The sequence below is a fragment of the Puma concolor genome, chromosome B1, assembly GCF_028749965.1.
Source record: "Puma concolor isolate L17-30 chromosome B1, mPumCon1.1.hap2, whole genome shotgun sequence".
In the NCBI taxonomy this organism is placed as follows: Eukaryota; Metazoa; Chordata; class Mammalia; order Carnivora; family Felidae; genus Puma; species Puma concolor.
Window position 1 is genome coordinate 39,684,660 of NC_141670.1, and position 20,310 is coordinate 39,704,969.

Consider the following 20,310-nt stretch of genomic DNA (forward strand, 5'->3'; position numbering starts at 1 on the left):
TGAATCACAATACTGTCCTAGAAAAAAACATTTTCAAAAGTAGGACAAAAGATTAAAATAGAAGTTAAAATAAATACCATGGCTGTTATTTTTATACACACACATATGTAATACACACACACACACACACACACACACATGCATACACACACACAAACACACAGTGAGAGAAGATCTCAAGATTGACTGATTTACTCATTCTTTTAAAAAGTACCCATTATGTGCTAGGCCTTGAGTTTGCAATGTAGGAGTAAGAACAGAATCACTGCTGAACTTCAGAATGAAGTTGAATGAATGAACTGCTGAGTGAACTTTATAGTTGAGGAAGCAGAGAGACTTCATGTAACACATCCTTTCAAAAGATAATAAGTGATCCCAAGAAAAGGATATGTTTCTGTGCACCCTCATTACACTAGAACTTGAGCAGTAGCAGGAAGTGCAGGGTGGCTTTGCAGAGGACATGGAGCTGGAGATGATGACTGAGGATGGCTGGGGCTGGTGGTTCCAGCTAAGGGACAGCATGGATGAAGGCTGCCTAGCTGGGGGAAGGGGGGGGTGGGCTTTGGAGAAACCAAAGAAGGCTGTGTGGCTGGAGTGCAGAAGGGACACAGAAGAACATATGACTGAGTGACAGGGTGAGCAAGGCCAGGCAGGACAGGGTCTCTGAGACAACTTTATGTTTTGACCCCTTTTTCAAGAACAATTGAATAGTGTCAAAGATTTTTGAAATATTATATTTTGAAGGGCTCATTCATGGATCTGAGTAGGTGGGGAAGGGGCAAGCTTTCTAACACAACCCAAGTTTCTAAGATCAGATGCCTGAGATGACGGAGGTTTTATCAGCATAAACACGAACATGTGGAGGAGAAGCTGGTTTTAAAAGAAAAGAAGAGTCTAGTTTAGAGATATCAAGGATTTCACATTCCACTTGAGGCAGTAGCAATAGATAGAAGTTGATTTTATACATAATAATAAAGGATATATAATTTGACTTGGAGTTTGCAAAGCTTTCTCTCATGTAGTCATTTCATTTCACAATACTCCTGTGAGGTAGACAATGCAAGTATTTCTTTTGTACAGATGAAGAGACTAATGCTCAAAGAAATTAAGTGGTTTGCCCCTAAATCACAGAAAGCTCTTGTTTTTGTTTATCTACTTTAATCCTCATCACAAAGTATTTAAAACAGAATTCATCATCTTCCCCAGATCTGCTCCTTCAGACAAAAACTCTGGTGGGAAACCAAGGCTAGAGCTTTGGGAGTCATCCAATATGTTTCCAAAATGCAATTCAGGTTTGCACAGTTAAGATTTCCACATTTCATCCATAATTTATTTTAACTATAATATCTAGAAGGATATTGTCATGTCTGTAAACTTTCATCATCTACACACAGCCTACAATGTATTATAAAAAGAAAAATTATCAAGCAAATTTTATTGAAGTTAGTGATCATGAAGCTTATCTGAATAATCATGGACAGGTTTAAAGAGCAGTCAGTCTTCTAGAATTATAAACAGTATTCAAGGAAAACCAATTATAGATTTACTAAAGTAAAATGGCCTTGTTAGATTTGTAATACATTTCCATGGGACATCTCATCATCAGAGAACTCCGGACCTAATCTGAAAGCACCTCTTACTGGTCTTATCTAAACTCTCTGGAGGGCTGTGGAAAGTGGGAGAAAGTTAAATTCAACCTACATATTGATGTGCATTCAGCACTGTAGAAGCTCTTGTATAGAATCATATACTTATGGGAAGTAGTTCTTTTGGTTAATAGTGACCCCTTACATTTGTACTGAGGCATTTGATTAGACTGTATTTCTGCATTTGTATCAGCCAGAGTTTTTCAACTCTGCTTTGATTATCTTATGAAAGGGTCAAGGTGAACATGTCATCAGGGACCCAAGTCCTCTGTAGGAATTGGGCTAAATTCCACACTCATTCCTTCATTATCCTCCCTGTTTACCCAGTAATATTTTGAATAAGATGAAATCAGCCTACACAAATGCCACAGCCAGTTTCAATGGAAGAAAATAGTGCATCTTAAGATCATCGCTGGTTGCCTAGGAGAGTCTTTGGCAAAACAGGCAGATTTTCCTTAGTACTAGTAATTAGGGTGTTAGTGGTTGAGGTGAGGAATCTGACATTTAAAATGTGTGCAGCTTGTACAGCTGTCAAAAGACTTAGATTCGCTATTTCACTCCATCCTCACAACAAATGTAGGTATGAAACAGGTTCTTCTCTGAGTGGATGAACCGAGGGCAGTGGTCTGCACAAATCCTGATTAGAGGTAGGGCTGGGGCCATAAACCAGGTCCTCTAACTCAGGGCTAGAGCTCCAGCTATCCCATCATGCCCCAGGGAAGGTATTCACATCTGTGTCATCGTAATGATCATGCTGTTGGGATTAGAGTTTTTGGTGTTTTTCCCCTAAAGCAGGAATGCTTTAGACCCACATGTTGTCAGCTTTAAAATTAAACCGAAAATCTTTTTCTATAAGAAAACATGGAGGAAGAGGAAGGACTGAGGAAGTAGTAGAGAAACAAACACAATTAAATCGAACTGCCCGGAAACCCTGCGACAGTCTAATTGATGGCAGTGGTGTTTTCCAGAGTTCACTTCTCTACATGCTTGCTTCTCTCTCAGCTGTTTCTCAGATTTTCAGAGTGGCATCTCTGCCCTACACTGTGACAACATCGAGTCTGTGGGGCAGGGTTTATCACTAGGCAAATTTGCTGGCTAGGCAAATCTCCCAATCTTTTGGAGCCTCTGTTTTCTCAACTATAAAAACTGGGGATTAAAAATAACCTGCCTTGTTTATCTCATGTTTTTTTTGTGTGTGAAAATTACATGAAATAATTGGGAATTCTTGAAAATTTTAAAATCCCAGTACAAATCCAAGGGGTTGTTTGAACTAGACATACTCTAAACTTTGCCCCTGCTGTAAGAGTGTCCTTTGTGCCGGCTGCATGGGTGAAGACCTTGCATGATTTGGCTGGATTGATTGAATCAGTGTTTTTCTTAACGAATACTTACCAAGGGTCCAATACATGTACTGATGGATATTATGGAGCCACAAAGGAGGCACAGGACAAGGTCTTCATCCTTCAGGAATTAGAGGAAAGATTAGAAGCACTTAGTACTAAGGAAGGACATAATCAAGTTCCAGCTGGGTAGAAGGTCAGGGCTTGACTGGTTTGTAGAAGGCAGGGATGGGGGTAGGCCTGATGTCATGGGGATATGCAGAATGTCTGTGGTGAGAAAATGGAAAGCATCATTTGTGGGGATACAGGGAGGAGGGCAGTCTGCCTGGGATAAAGTACTTTGGCTGGGACTTGGAAGGTGCATTTGAGGTGCTGATAGGCCATATTATGGAAGAGGAATCAGGCTTTTTTTGTGTTCATTTTCTATTGCTGCCATAGTAAATTACTGTAAACCAAATGGCTTAAAATAATACCTGTTTGTTATATGACAGCTCTTGTGGTCAGAATTCCAACATGGCTTGGTTAGGTCCTTTGCTGAGGGTCTCAAAAGGCAGAAATCAAGGTTTTGGCTGACATGGGTTCTTATCTGGAAGCTTTAGGAAGAATCCCTTACATGTTTATTTAGACTGTTGGCCATAGGAGTTAGCTTGTGGAGATGGAATGTTTGGTGAGATGATTCCTCATAAGTTCTTCCACCTCTAAACATTCATGGTCCTAAACAACACCCGTAGGCATGACCTGAAATAGAATATTTTTTGTATCACTACAGATGTTAAGGATGGTTTCCATACAGTTTTAATGGATGAGCCTCACCATGGGGTCTGGACTTTCAGATTCAAGCAGAATTTAGGCAAAGATGTGAGGTTCAAGCCCAGTAGTACAAGGCTGAGGTTAATCCAGTCTCATTTCTGGAATTGAGGTACAAGTTTTATCTTTCTCAGTCAATTGGCAATCCTATTCTGAGCTTTTCTCCACAGCCCTCTGCCTGAGACTCAAAACTCTTATCTTTTGGCCCTCCTGGGAAATAGCTAATCTTCTCACAATGTAGAAGAGATTGTGAAATGTAGAGATATGTAGAGAGTTGTACCCTTCCCTCCATGGGACCAGAACACTAAATAGCCCAATGTATAGGTCTGCATTTCAATCGTTTTATACCAATATAACAACGATTTACTTTATTTTTAAAAATTTATTTTATTTACTTTTTTATTTGAAAGAGAGTGCATGTGAGGGGCAGAAGGAGAGAGAGAGAGAGAGAGAGAGAGAGAGAGAGAGAAAATCTTAAACAGGCTTCATGCTCGGTGCAGAGCCTAATGTAGGGCTTGATCCTATGACCCTGGGATCATGACCTGAGTCAGATGCTCAACTGACTGAGCCACCCAGGTGCCCCAACAATGATTTATTTTATATATTCATTAGCAGATGGAGTCATCCAAGGAGCTCTCTTGTAGAATCATGAAAGATTTGCCCCAATTCTAAGGGTGAAGAATTTGTTTCACCCTTAGAGTCATGAGAAGCAAGTCTGGGGTGGGGGGGCGGTTTGACAATAGTTGTTTGACCCCCACTTCAGGGTTTAGAAAATTTGGAGTCCAGTCTCAGAGAAATTTTCTTTCTTTTTTTTTTTTTTTTTTTTAACTTTTTATTTATTTTTTTGGGACAGAGAGAGACAGAGCACGAACGGGGGAGGGGCAGAGAGAGAGGGAGACACAGAATCGGAAACAGGCTCCAGGCTCTGAGCCATCAGCCCAGAGCCTGACGCGGGGCTCAAACTCACGGACCGCGAGATCGTGACCTGGCTGAAGTCGGACGCTTAACCGACTGCGCCACCCAGGCGCCCCAACAGAGCAATTTTCTACACACTCAAATAGTCATGAAAAATTTTTAAAAGAATATACTTATGTTGATTTAAAATTTTCATTTTAACAAATGGCCAGAAGTAAGACTGCCCGATTCAGTACCAGGTACTGTGAAACCGTACTGCTGACGCAGGAGACCTCTAGTCTGGGAATGGAGGCTTCGGTCTTCAGAGGCAGCTCTGCGACTTGGGGCAGAATCCTGTAAGGAATCAAGGCCCCCTCTAAAGTAGGGATTAAATTAGCAACACAGTTTCTTTACAAAAGAAGCTGAGAAAATTTATCAACATGAGGATGTTTGCCCAATACCATCTGATGGAAGCAGCAAGAATTGTCCCCTGAAATCCTTCAGTTATAAGATGCTGTTTTATCGCAGGCCCAGCCTTGGTCCTTTTCATTTTTCAGATGAAGAGTTGGAGGCCACAGGAGCCTCAGTGGTTTGTGTATTCTGCAGAGGAGGCTGAAGTAATGCCTGGATTAGAGTTGAATGTATGGTTCTTTTTCTGAAAAGCTATTGCCCTCTACAAAATACCTACCCTGTTCCTATTTTTGGCAGTGGTGATAGTGCTTGGGAAACTCAGAAATAATGTTCTGCTTAGTATTTAGTGAGAGTGTTGTGGTTCTTAGTGGATCACAGTGAACACTGTGTTACTGGGTGCCTGTCGCTGAACTAGAGGTGATGATACATATCAGCATTTAGCTGTCACCCAGCCAGGTTTTGAGATATGCAGGTGGGGAAGCAGATGCCATTCCCATGCAAAGACAAGTCTGACTGGGAGTTAATAGGAGCCAGAGAAAATGACAGATAATGCACTGTGTGAGGCTCCCTCTCCCTGGGGAGTTTAGGTGAGAACTGGAGTATTCCGCAGCTAAGTGGAAATTCTTAGGGATCCTGGATGTGGACAGCCAGTGTTTTCCCCACTCTGTGCGAGAGAATTTGGGAGACTACGAAACAGTTGTGAGTGTGGTTTGGAGAGTGGCAGAATATGCTAATTCAAAGATAAGCCCCTTTGTGTTTCTCTGTTTATATGTAATTTGTAGGGGCTGGGGAACTCATTCATTAATCACTAGACTGACTGTCCTTGCCCCCAAGAGGGACCCTGAATGAAACTTTATCTGCTCACTTGTAGATTTTATCTCATTTGTTATTTTTGTAGAAATGGCCTTCAGAGTAGACCCTACTGCAAAACAAAAGATTAAAACATTAGAACACAAACATCTGGGATTCAAAGCATTCCAAAAAAAAAAAAAAAAAAAAAAAAAGCCTTGAGCAAGATTTTTTCTTCTTCATATCTTTAAAGAAACAGAGTTAGAGATAACACCTCTTGCCTCTCTACCCCTACTTTGCACATATGCACATGTGCGTGCACACTGTCCCAAGACTCTGATATCTGTTTTTATATCTGTCATTTTACTGTAAGATCTGGTAAAAAAAACATGCTACTAAAATGTACACTTTGATTGTTAATTTGACATTGAAGCCGTGGTGGTTATATTTTTAAGTGTTATTCTAACTCCTAGCTTTGTGTTCCCATTAGCAGATAGCAATGAAGGAACAACCTGTAAAACTATTTTCAGACATAATGAAAGACTTCCACTTAGGTTTTCCTTCTTCCATACATCACTTCCAATCCAAAGTTAAACTTGCTCTCAGAAACCAGCAGTTGTCTAAAACCGGAATTTGGTTGTTTGCCTTGATAAAGGAGAGATTCAGAAGCAAGATACCAAGATCAAGACCACTTCTTTAAAGAATAGAAAAGAATATGCTGAATTGTGGTGTTTTTTTTTTTTTTTTGGACCTTTATTCATCTCTAAGTGCTACTTATAGAGCAACCAAGTTTTGGTTATATGTGGCTTGTGCGTTTTGTAAAGGGTGAACAGTAGTACTAGATCACAGTTTTTCTTAGGTGATTTAATCGGGGACGTACTAAAGCTTGGTGAGTAGGCGGGGTGGAGAAGTCTGCACCCTACCCCAGAGTAGATGCCCCTGTGCCTGGGCTTGGGAACCATTATGGCATTGCCTGGCTCTTGTATGCAGACAGGCATATTGCCAATCCCTAAATGGGAGTTGGGTTCACACTTATAATAAGGAACCTCAATGTAAATAGAATGGGAAAATGTGTTCCTGAAATGCAAGCTAGAATTTTGAGGATTGAATTGGATGTGTTAAATAACAAAAAACTGAGTAAATTAAGAGAAAAGTTTTTAATGTTTATTTTTGAGAGAGAGTGTGCGAGTGAGCGGGAGAGGGACAGAGAGAGAGGGAGACACAGAATCTGAAGCGGGCTCTAGGCTCTGAGCTGTCAGCACAGAGCCTGAGGCAAGGCTCCAACTCATGAACTTTGAGATCAGACCTGAGCCAAAGTTGAACATTTAACCAAGTAAGCCACCCACGTGCCCCTAATTGAGCAAATTTTAAAGACCCAACTGACTTTATTAATTGGTTCATTAATTGGGCAACATCCTATCCAGCAAGTAGAAGGGAGCTCTAAAGGGTTTTGGAAAAGGAAAGTTTTTGAAGGTAGAAAGGGAATGGAAAAAGGAAACTATTAGCAAAGAATCCATTGTTTTAGACAAGCTCACCCTTCTAAGGGGAACAGAGTTCTCTGTCAGTAAAATTCCTAGAGCTGACCAGGAAATTCCCATTCTGACTGCTTAAGGTTACCTTTTTGGGGGTGTGAAACTGCAGTTATGTTAGGTAGTAAGTCTTGGTTTACTGACTTGGGTCTCAAGCTAGGCAACGCCATTTTGGGCCCATGGTTTTCTTTTTAACAGGTGTGAAGAAAAAAGACGGATAATCCCAAACCAGTAACTGTTTCCCTTGATGTATATTCTCTTCTAGTGTGCATGCAGGAAGCAATATTATTTTTGTGAGAGACAAAGTATTGGGTATGCTAGGCAAAAACAGACAAGGGGTTTGTTGTGCTCATTTTATTAATTCAAGAGTGGAGCCATAATCAGAAAGTTATATAATTACCCAAGTGGTTTCCATGTAATGTAGTAGAATTTCATGGTAGACTATAGAATAAAATTTTATAGAAGATAGAATTACAAAATCCTAGGGCCTTAGAAGCCATTTAAACTGTTATACTTTTAAAAAACAGTATGTTATAGGGCATTGGGGTACTCAGTCAACCAACCAGCTCTTGAATTCTGCTCAGGTCATGATCTCATGGTTCATAAGATTGAGCCCCATGTTGAGCCCAGCATCATGCTCTGCGCTGACAGGGAGAAGCTTGCTTGAGATTCTCTCTCTCTCCCTCTCTCTCTCTCTCTCTCTGCCCCTCCGCCCGCTTGCATGCATGTTCTCTCAAAATAATTAAACTTTAAAAAATAAAAAAATTTAAAAAATGGCAGATATAGCCTATCACTGGGTTGGATATGAGAATCAATGAGGCAATATATATTGAAGTGTTTTGTATAGTATTATGTATGATATAAATATTATAGTTAGGTTCCTATATTCCCTTATGTCAAGACTTCCCATATCGATCATGTTTTTAAGACTCTTTTCTCTCTTAACAATCTTTTTTTATTTTATCCTTATACTTTATATTTAATAATTACTTTATTTCCCTTGCTTGTCTTCATTTTGTTTTTCATGGAACATATATCAGGTGTGTCCCTAGTGAAAATGTAAGGGCAGCCTTTGAAAGTCTTTCATATCTGAAATGCTTTGCCCTAACAACCCCTATTGGTTCTGCATTATTACATTTTCCGAGGATGTCCCTGCCAGTTCTCCTATTTGCACATTGCTGTGAGGGGTTATAGGGGGAAGGTACAATGAAAGTGGACAGATATTCATTCAGTATACAGTTCAGTGCTCTAATATGGATAAAATAAACTCAGACAATATATTATTTAAAGATGTTCCATAAAATTACACACAATATTAGAGTCTGCTGTACTTTTAAGTCAGGCTATCTAGTAGTCTGTGTGCATAGATTTTACTAGGAACATTGTTAGCAAAGTAAGGAAAGACTCTCTAGGGTCTCTGTTGTCCTAATTCATGTTTCAGTAAAATCATTCCACAGAGACCATGTACCATATTTTCAACAGTAAAATTGATTGTCCCGTTTTTCATCTTGTTAGTTTAGTTGGACTTTGAAAGATATCTCTACCCCATATTATTCTCCTTCATAACTTTATGAAAGCAATTTCATTATTCTGCCTCTCTCATTATTTTAGAAGGAAAAAGCTAAATCCCAGTATGCTCAAATGCTTAATATTATAGTTATCGTTGGGAAATTTTATTTAAAATGGCTGGAAATACCATGATATGATTATTCCAATGACCTGGTTAGCAAAATGGGTGAGTTATATGCCATCAATTTTCAGAGAATTTTAATTGTCTCTCTTGATTAATATTAAAACTAGACTAAATATTTTATAATGATTGAGAAAGTGCTTCATGAATTTATGGTATGTTCATTCATGCACCAAATATTTTTTGAACCCTACTAAGTGCCAGTCACTGTTCTGTTTGCTGAGGGCTCAGCTATCAGTGAATTAAGCTGACATAGTCTTTGCCTTCATTATTCTGACCTTTTATCCATTAAGGAATACCATGGATTTAAGAGGTGTAAGAACAGGATGGCTAAACACTTAATCTAGTAATTTTTTTTCAAAAGGAAACTCTTGGTTTTAGCCTGTTAATTCATCATTTTAATCTTTACCATAAAAATTGAATGCTAAAAATCTTATGTTTATTGGAGTTTTCTGGTTTATTTGCAATTAATAACTTGCATAGCCATACTTTTAAACAGAGTGAGTATTAAGTTAAAAGACAGAACGAACTGTTTTTCAAATCAGCTTTTTTAAATGTTTATTTATTTATTTTGAGAGAGAGAGAGAGGACATGTGCATATATGCATGAGTTTGGGAGGGGCAGAGAGAGAGGGAGAGAGAGAGAATCCCAAGCAGGCTCCATACTGTCAGCATGGAGCCTGATGTGGAACTCAGTCCCATGAACTATGAGATCATGACCTGAGCCAAAATCAAGAGTAGGTCGTACAACTGACTGAGCTACCCAGGCACCCCTCAAATCAGTTTTAAAAGTGAATATAATTAGAATAATTCTCATGGGACACATAGTCTCTGGGGAAAATATGATTTGTAATCATGTAATACAGATGTTGCTACAGTATCTTTTGATAATCCAATTGCTTATATAGATTTGAATTGCCATACTTCTAAATTTAACAGTAATTTGTATCCACAACACACACACACACACACACACACGCACACACACACATGCACGCACACACACACACGCACTACCCTTTGGTCAATACAGATGCTCTCCACTCCCAGATCTGGTTGGGCCTGCACTGACTAGAAGGGACCATTCTGACTCAGTGTCTGCAGGAAGTCTACTACCTTCTGATGCCGTTGGCTTTCAAGTTTTCACTTTATTTTGCGGAGTCATATTCTGTGGCAGTTTTTATTTTTAAATAAAGGGGATATGAAGCAGGTGAGATTGCTTTAACTGTGCCCATAGAGTTTCAGCAGCTGCAGAAGCCTCTGTAATGTAGAAAATGGGAAGTGGGTGCTGTGGCTTGCATGCATGAGAACAAGCACACATTCTCTTTGGGACACCCCGCGGAAAGACTGAGCTGTAGACATCAAGAGGACATGGTTTCAATCTCTGATTTCCTACCTATTAACATGTCACCTTACCTCTTTTGTAAAGGGACAGTACCTGCTTTGATTCTCTTATAGGATTGATAATGAAGGTCAAATGATGTATTGGACTTGAAAGTGCTTTGAAAGCAAAAATTATGCAGGTATGGGTAGTTTTCCTCTCTTTCTAATAATAGGAATAATTAAAAAGTGTATTCCCTGGAACATAGCATCATATGGAAGCTTCAGAGGGGGCATGGTACCTTCTCCAAGAAGTCTCTTCATCTTCACTCTGGGAATGTTGAGTGGCAACAGCATTCCTGAGATTGTCTCCATCTGGTATTAACATCATAAATAGTCACTTTTGAGCCAATAATCTGGTTGTTTTTTAATAAAGGAAATCTCCTTGGATCATACTGTTTTCAGTCTACTATACTGAACTTGTATTTCATGGATTTGTAGAATGGGTAAGTGTATCTGAATGAAGCCATTCTATACATGTCCTCATTAGTTCTTCATATTATTTTAGCACTTTGGAATAATGGCAAATCTTGGTTCACCTTGAAAACTAGAATTTTTTTATGTGGTTCTTGGTATATGTGAAGAGTTTTTAGAGTTTACCATATATTTTAGACATATAGAAGTACTTCAATAGAAGTATCAGGTAGTTATTAACTGGGTGGTTATTAAACTAATTGAAATTATTTATGCTCTGACTCCTCTACTCAAGAACCAACTCAGAGCTTTGGGATACTGAAAACAGAACCTAAAACTTGTAACAAAGAAAGGATGTCAAATCTGATGGCACCAGCAGATGGTGCTCATGGTCACATTATCCCTTCAGTTCCGGTCCATTTCATTGTCTGGCTCATTTGTCTGTGCTTAGTTTTGAATTATCTTTTTTTGTTTTTTTTTTTTTTTTAACATTTATTCATTTTTGGAAGACAGGGAGAGAGACAGACCATGAGTGGGGAGGGCAGAGAGAGAGAGGGAGACACAGAATCTGAAGCAGGCTCCATGCTCCAAGCTGTCAGCACAAAGCCTGATGTGAGGCTCGAACTCAGGAACTATGAGATCATGGCCTGAGCTGAAGTTGGACGCTCAGCCGACTGAGCCACCCAGGTGCTCCCAATTTTGAACTATCTTAAGAGTATTAATAACCCCATCATTTCTGATAAGTGCAAAAGCAGTGAGAATGTTGAAATGCTGGTGTCGGGGAAGGATTTCCTCTGCCCTTCGAGGTCCTTCTGGCCAGAATAAGAATCAGAGTGACACAAGACAGACTAACAGGAGAAAATCAAATTTAATTTCCTATGTATGAGAAACCCACACAGATGTGGAAATTCTGAAGACAGTCAAGCAAAATGTGGTGTATATATCATTCTGAAAGGGGCTCTAGGGGTCTGGGACTTCCTGCAATTCACAGGATGATAAAAAAGAGTAAATGTTTGGTAAAAACAAATGTTTTCTGGGCCACTCAGAAAGAATGAGACACAGAGGACATTGATCAAACAGGCTCTGCTAGATTCCTCTCTCTCTGCTATACCTAGTTCATAGTGTCATGGAGTTATCTCTAGTGACAGCTCTCTTCCTAGAGCAAGACCTCTATCTAAATTCTTTTAAGTAGTTGAGGTGGGAAGGTAACGAGCTTTTCCTGAATCTGCTGGGCTTTGATTGCTTTTAACTCAAAAATTACCTTCATGCCAATGTAGTCCATCTTGGGGTGGTCTGCCCTTGGTGGTAGATAGATAATATAGGAAAAAAGATAATAAAAAAAGCAAGTGGTAAGGAAACAATGCTGTATGTGCGTATAAGATGAATCATTCAATTGAGCAAATAATTCTAAGGGACAAAGAATAACTCACACAGTGTGCTTCAAGTGCCATGCAGATGACAGTAATTGGCAAGTGATGGGGGAAAAAGGTTTGACAAAGTAGAATATATGTTAGAAGAGACCTGTCCAAGCCCTGTTAGCCTGAAGCTAATTCAGGAAACAACTGAGAGTCTGCAAGCTTAAAGGCTGAGGGTGGATGAGTGCTGGTGACAAATCCCCAGTCCAAAGCTCTGCTGGCTGCCTAGGTCCAGGTCCTGCCACAGACTAGTGGCTGGTTCCGTAGCTAGAACCTGAGTACAGTGCTTGAGCAGACAAGGGAGGGTGGTTACCAGTCTCCTAATTTTCTTTTTCTTTAAAGTTTTTATCTTCAATTTATTTATTTATTTTGAAAGAGAGAGAGAGAGAGAGCCTGAGTGGGGGAAGGACAGAGAGAGAATCCCAAGCAGGCTCCGCACTGTCAATGCATAGCCTGACACAGGGCTCAAACCCACAAAACATGAGATCATGACCTGAGCCAATGTTGGATGCTTTACTGACTGAGCTACCCAGGTGCCCCCCTCCTAATTTTCAACATAGAAGAAACTGATCCTTTTTGCAAAATGATGTCCCACATATCTTATATCATTAAATAAAGGGAGAGTGGGCCTGTTTTTAAAGCTCACATTCCTTATGGTGGAAATTTATTCAGAGACTACAAATTCAAGTTCTTCAAAGTCATGTTGGACTTTTGAACAGACATGTATAAAATCTGTTGGAACAGTTCTAACCTGTTCACAGATAGGGAACTGGCTACTGTACTATTCTGTTTTAGATGCAGAGCAGTTATGTATCCTTTTATAATATTAAAATAAAAATGAGATAGAATATGGTAGGTAGCAATTGTGAAACCTATAGGAGTCATTATTTCGCCAAGTAATAAGCATAAAGAAACCTTTTGACCTACAACTCATTTCCTATCATTGCAATGTTGACATAGTGGGAAAAGTATAAACTCTGGCACTACCCAGCTGTATGATGCCAGAAAGCTGTACAACTCCTCTGAGATTCAGTTTCTTCCTCTGATAGTTGGGTATTGTGTTGCGCATACATCATAGGTGTTTGAGGAATAAAAATAATACTAAGTTACTAACACAGTGCCTGGTCATAATGCGCCTTTAATGACTAGTAGCCTTCAGTGGAATTAGCATTAATATCACTCTCCATGACTAGTAAAAAATCTCAACAGAGGGCTTGAAGAGTGCCACTACCAATTGCCATGGCCAGTTTTATTAACTAAAATAGACTAAACTTTTATAACAAATAGACCAACAAAGCAATAGGCAAAACACAACAGGAGTTCATCTTTCTCGCTTAGAACTTCAAAGAATGGTTCTGGTTCAGGAGGCCCAGGTCCACAGAGTCACTCAGGGACTGAAGGTGTAGTAGTATGACTGTGATCACCATTTCAGCCCAAAGGAAGGGGGAAGTGGGAAGTGGAAAGGAATGCGTGAAGGAGGTTTTAAGGGCTTGAATAGGAGTGGCAAATACCAGGTATCACAAATTGGAAATAACTTATTCCCATGGACACCTAACTGCTAGGGCAGCTGGGAAAAGCAATGTAGCTACTGTGAGATAAGGGATAAAACTGAGGTAGTCACACTGGTTTATTACATGACATGGTAATGACCCTAAAGTATCTTGTGCTCCACACTGAATCTCAGTACCAACCTTTTTCTGAAAATTTACTGACAATTTCTGATCGATACCAAAATTCAGGAGTGAGTCCTCAGGCACAGGGCACATAAATCATGGTGATATGGGTTGTGAGAGGCTCATGTGACTTTTCATACTGGGACTTGGCCCAGACTCTGCATCAGGCCGGGGACAGGGGGACAGGGGCCTGTGTAACTGACCTGGCCTTAAGAGACACTCCGTGTGATATGCCAGCTCAGTCACAATGCCAGAGCAGTTGGCATGTGGCAGGCAGGAGTGACACCAGGGAATCTGGGCAATGGATCTGGGAACCCCATTGGCAGGAGTTGCCTCTTGGGAAATCCATCCAGAGCAGCATAAAGCCAGATACTGGGCTGGGTAACAGGGGTGGGAGAGGTGGGGAGGGGAGGAGAGTGATCAGACAGAGAAAGTGGCCAGGGCTCCCAAGCACCAAACTGATATTCTAGTCATGCCTCCAGTCTTATACAGGGAGCAAGGCATATGCAGTTAAATGGCAGAGACGAAGCATTTCTCTGGTCTGAACTAAAACAGGGGATGACATAGAGCAGGGATTAAGAGAAGAAGATAATTTAAATTAAGGAGTAATGGTGATGTCTAGAAGTCATTCTGGGGCCCTGGGGCCAGCTGGGAACAAAAAAGAGAAACCCACTTGTCATGACCAAAACACCAGCTCCAGGGTCTTGAGCAATAATCCCCTACTGAGTAGGGAGGCTGAGGTCTCCCATACCTACTGCCTCAGTCATTATGGACTCAGGTACTTTGGTGGTGGAAAGCTTTGGTACATACATCTATGGGAGTGGGGCAGGTTAGGGAACATTGAAACAAGGGAAGCATTAACAGATTACCTACTGAAACTGCACTGTAGTTCTAAATGGTATAAAAACATGTTTCATTTAATTTTTAGTCATTCTCCAGTTCCTCAAGAAATATTCAACAAATGTTGGCAGATTCTATCAATCGTATGAAGGCATATGGATTTCACCAGGTAAAGACTTACATTCTGTCTTCAGGGGGCTAAATGCATAGCCATGTCCACTAATGTTTCACAAATGGATATATTAGTCTCATGCAGAAATGAAAGCAGCAAAATGTGAAATCTGTCTTAAAAAGCTTGTGAGCATAGCTATTCATCTTTACCTGTTTATCTGGAGGTTGGAAAAGTCTTGAGTATCATGGAAAGAACAGATGCCAAGAAATATCTGCTAAACTCCTCATGGAAGATCTAAAACAGAGACAACACCAGAGAGCGATAAATGAAGCATTTAACTTGGCGGAAATAGTGAATTCAGATTAAGTTCCTAATGTGTTCATTGGTTCTGTGAACCTGTCCCTTCAGGATGAGCAGCCTCTTGTGCCGTCCATGCCCACTGTGCCAGGAGCTCCTTTGGGCACTCAGACCTCTCACACATCCACTCAGACGTGGGATTCTTCCTACAGGCCAAGCCTGTTTCCTCCATCATGCTATATTGTCATTGTATCATACATTCTTCACAATAAATGGGGCATAGGCTGGCAGTTGGAAACCATGGTAGGATTTGACCCGCAGTAAGTTTGAAAACATAGCATAAGATAGGAGGCTGTAAAGAGAAGGTTCTGAGTGACCACAGGCCTGAGATGGGGTCATGGTGAAGGCCCACATTCTAGTAGACTCTAGCAGATCTAGTAGGTCTCTAGTAGAGGTCAATTCCCTGACTGGTCTGCAGGGACATGCATGAACTGAGATAGCTCCTGTGGAGACTTCGAGAAGCCATGAACTTTTGTGGTATAGTCCTGGTGTGCATACTGCTGATATAATATAGGCCATTCCAGAGCATCTAAAGGAAAATTTCAGTTGCACTACCCAGATTACATTGCTTCATTTCAAATGATAGCGAGAAAGACAAAGGGTCTGTGTATTTATTCAACCAATTTCTGCTGAGTTTCTCCTCTGTGGTAGGCACTGTTACAGGCTTTGGAAACACAGTGAAAAAATAGATAAAATCCCTACCCTCAGGAAGCTTATATTCTGGATGTGGAGACAGACAACAAACACATCTATGAAGTCAGATGGTCGTAAGTTCTATGGGGGAAAATGATGCAGGATAAGGGAGGTGAGGAAGGCTGGGAGGGTGGGAATTGGTTTTTTATAGAGATGGTCAGAGAAGGCTACTCTGTAAAGGTGCTATTGGTGGATACCTGAAGGAATGAGGGAAGGGGCCATGTGGATGACTGGGGTAAATTATGTTCCCAGCAGAGGGAACAGCAAGTATAAAAGCACAAAGGCAAGAGCTCGCTTGACATGGTCAAAGAGATCAGTGCTGAGAAATCATGTAGACCCTTGTAAGGAATTTGGTATCTTGGTGTTATTTCAAGCCACGATGAAAGATGAAATCATCTAGAGAGTGAGTTTAGATGGAAAAGAGAAGTGGTCTGAGGTCTAAGGTACATCAGTGTTTAGACTGGGCCTGAAATATCTTGTCTCCAAAATAAGGGAAATGGACTAGATCAGTGGTTCTCAAACATTTTAAGATGTAAGTTATTCGTTTTCACACCCTCTCAGGAGAACACCTAGAGCCATGGGCCGATACATCCCCTCTCTAACTTAAGAAATTATATGGGAATTCAAGAGAGTGAATGAGCAGAAAGATCACTTACCAAGCTTCTCTGTAGAACAAAGGTAATAAAACAGAGCCTTCCCACTTTAAAGGCAATGGAGAGGCTCTCTGAGGAAACTTGTGGAGAGTATTTCCATTAACAGGCTGGGATGAGAGACTTTCTGTGGGAGACGTTTTGACATCAAACTGCCTGTCCTCATGTTTAAACCTCAGCCCGTGGGCATATGGACCAGTGTTCAGCCTCAGCCCTGCTATTCCTTCACTCCTCAGCCTCTATCTTGATTTTCCCATGCTTGGCTCACCATCCCCATCCTGGGCCTACATGTTTCCAGCAAACACTTCTAAAAAGGAAATGATAGGTTGGCTTGGTTTTCTAAATAGATGAAGTAGGAAGTAAGGATCAACTTGTAACTGTTAGGCACCCCTAACAGTCATTTAAAACACCAGAAGCTGCTTTTTGTCTGTTTGTTTTAGTTTTTATAATATTGGCAAACTGCAGAGGCTTAGCTCTAGGCAGGAAATGAAAGTAAGAAAAAAAGTGAAAATAATAAATACACAAAAGTTTTGTTACATCTTGGGGTGCCTGGTTGACTCAATCAATTAAGCATCTGACTCAATTTTGCTCAGGTCATGATCTCACTGTTTCTGGGATCAAGCCCCATATGGGGCTCTGCACTGACAGTGTGGAACCTGCTTAGGATTCTTTCTCTCCCCCTGTCCCTCTCCTGTTTGCTTGCAAAGACACACTCTCTCAAGGAAGAAAGAAAGAAAGAAAGAAAGAAAGAAAGAAAGAAAGAAAGAAAGAAAGAGAAGGAAGGAAGGAAGGAAGGAAGGAAGGAAGGAAGGAAGAAGAAAGAGAAAGAAAGAAAGAAAGAAAGAAAGAAAGAAAGAAAGAAAGAAAGAAAGAAAGAAAGAAAGAAAGAAGTTACATCTGAAGTGGAATATAGTGTATGAATTATCACCTATATTAACTGTGATTTATGACTTCCCACAGTGATTGAAAACAAGTTCCGTGACATCAAGGTTTATATTTTAGTTGGGGTGAAATAACTTAACAGAAAGTCTTTATCTTTCTATAGAGAAAAACAAAAGAAAAAAAAAACTATCATTTTTGTGCTGGAGAACAAAGCATGATCTGTCTTTTCTGACCCTCTCAGCTTATTTCATTATTTAGGTGACCAAGGCTCTTATTTAGTTGACCAAGTGCTAAATTCAGTTTTCTTGTAGGCACTCAGGAGGCAGTTCCCAAATAAACAAAGTACTTTTTAGGTCTAAGTGATTTGGCGTATTAGTTTCTCTTTCGTTAAAAACGAGTTCCTTCAGTGTACTGGTGCATAGAGCTGTCCACTTCACGATGGCTAATGTCATTTTTATGTTATGTGTATTTTGCCACAATTTTTAAAAAGGTTACAATGGTAATTTTTATATTATGTATATTTTACAATAAACAAAAGCAAATTCCCTTTTTAAGGAAGACTTGTGTTTCTTATTTTATGTTTTCTCAAAGATGATGCTTTGTAAAAATATTTTTCTGCTTTTTTTAAATACAAAAAAATATTCCTTTTTGGGTCACCTAAAATCATGTGTAAGTACCACATTTTTAGACACACTGGTGCGAGGGCACATGGAGATACAGCTAAGATTGCTGTAGAAATGTACTGTTATTTTTATGGAACCTGTCAGATACTAGAGTGTTTACATTGGTGCCATGAAACTGTATTTACACACTACTTCAGGGAATTCACCCTAAAACAGAGAAGTGCTGTGTTTGAGGAAAATGGATATTTATTGAGTTCTTACTGTGTTACACACTATGGGAGACACTTTTTAAATATTATTTAACCCTCAATATAACCCTATGAAATATTTTTAATTCTCTTTTTTTTAGTTTATTTTTGAAAGCGAGAGAACTCAAGTGGGGGAGGGGCAGAGAGAGAGGGAGACATGGAATTGGAAGCAGAGGCCAAGCTCTGAGCTGTCAGTACAGAACCTGACACAGGGCTCAAACCCTCGAACCGCGAGATCATGACCTAAGCTAAAGTCAGATGTTTAACCAACTGAACCACCCAGGTGCCCCGAAATATTTTTGATTTTCTGATTATACTTAGGGGAAGACAGCCTAAGGGAGGTTTGGTAAGGGCCCATGCAGTTGTACAGCTAGGTGGCGGTAGAGTCAGCTTCGGGTATCACTGACTCCAAGCTTTTCCTGCACAACAAATTGCCTAGCCAGGGGCCACAAGGGAGTTAAACAGAAACCAACCTGAGTCCCCTCCCCATCCCTGTACCCCCTTCCTCCCTCCCCTCCTCCACCTCTCCTCACAGAAAACTGCCAGTCAGTCATTAGTGTTTGTTTCTGTTGTTGTTGTTGTTTTAACAGAAGAAAGAATCCATGAAGAAAACACAAGATGAGGAACTAAAACAAATAGATGGGGAGAAAACCAAGCAGATTTATAAAAGCTGGAAAGAAGATTCAGAGTGGCAGGCATCTTGTGAGTACCTCAGGGCCTCCATAACACTTTAGACTCTCCAGGCCAATTCCTTCTCTTAATAAACGATCAAACTAGGAAGCACTTAAAATAGTTGTTGAGAGAATTATTACTAAGTTGTTACACAAAGGTTTATGAGTCTCTTTTTGAACAGTAGTAGAAAGGTTTTCCATTCATCTTTGTACCATCACAGCTGTCGTATCTATTTGATGGAATGGTATATAGCTATGAAAAAACATGTTTTAGAAGAGTGTTTAATGAATTTGGGATATGTTTATATCTTTTTTTTACTTGAAGAAGAAAAAATATTACAAAATAATATGAAAAACATCCTTTGTTTGTTTGTTTGTTTATTTTTAAGTAGGCCTCACATCCAGCATACAACCCAACATGGGGCTTGAACTCACAACCCTGAAATCATAACCTGAGCTGAGATCAAGAGTCAGACACCTAACTGACTGAGCCATCCAGGTGTCCCAAAAGATCCCAATTTTATTTTATTTATTTTTTTTTTAATTTTTTTTTTCAACGTTTTTATTTATTTTTGGGACAGAGAGAGACAGAGCATGAACGGGGGAGGGGCAGAGAGAGAGGGAGACACAGAATCGGAAACAGGCTCCAGGCTCCGAGCCACCAGCCCAGAGCCCGACGCGGGGCTCGAACTCACGGACCGCGAGATCGTGACCTGGCTGAAGTCGGACGCTTAACCGACTGCGCCACCCAGGCGCCCCGAAAAGATCCCAATTTTAAAATGCTCGAGTATATGAAGTAAAAGAACTGGAAGGTTATTAACATGTCGACATTAGTTTTTTTGGAGAGGTGCGATCTGAGATTTATTTGAATTCTTGTTATCCTGTATTTTTCTAAATTTCAACATTGAACTCAACTTGGTAATAGAAGAACCCAGGAATAATCGGATATATCAGCATCCCTCCCATGCCTGTCATCTAACCCTGACTCCTTTTAGAGGTGGCACCACCAAAGATAGACCTCCTTAGGAAAAGCTCAGTGCAGGTGAAGGCAGAGCAGAGCCTGCTCAGGGATGCTAGGGGAAATGTTTGTTTGAAACAGCTGACCCAGAAAAAGGCTTACCTACCAGGTCATCCCTAGAGACCACTTGAGGGCGAGAACAGGAGTGGCAATGTTTGCAGGATGTGGAGAATACTGTGTTCAGTTCCATAACAGTGAATACCATTAACATGACAGTTTTTGTGAAATG

General features: G+C 40.3%; 1 protein-coding gene across 4 annotated transcripts in view; it reads left to right on the top strand.

The window, feature by feature from the left end:
• SH2D4A (SH2 domain containing 4A) overlaps positions 1-20,310 on the top strand; it is a 65,043-nt gene that overhangs the window by 20,186 nt on the left and 24,547 nt on the right. For 3 of the 4 annotated variants that reach the window (XM_025921960.2, XM_086703548.1, XM_086703547.1), the window contains exons 5-6: positions 14,916-14,996; positions 18,983-19,094. In XM_025921960.2, the coding sequence (XP_025777745.1) occupies positions 14,916-14,996; positions 18,983-19,094 (193 nt within the window). The remainder of the gene's footprint in view (positions 1-14,915; positions 14,997-18,982; positions 19,095-20,310) is intronic. The other variant, XM_025921961.2, reaches the window with a different exon arrangement.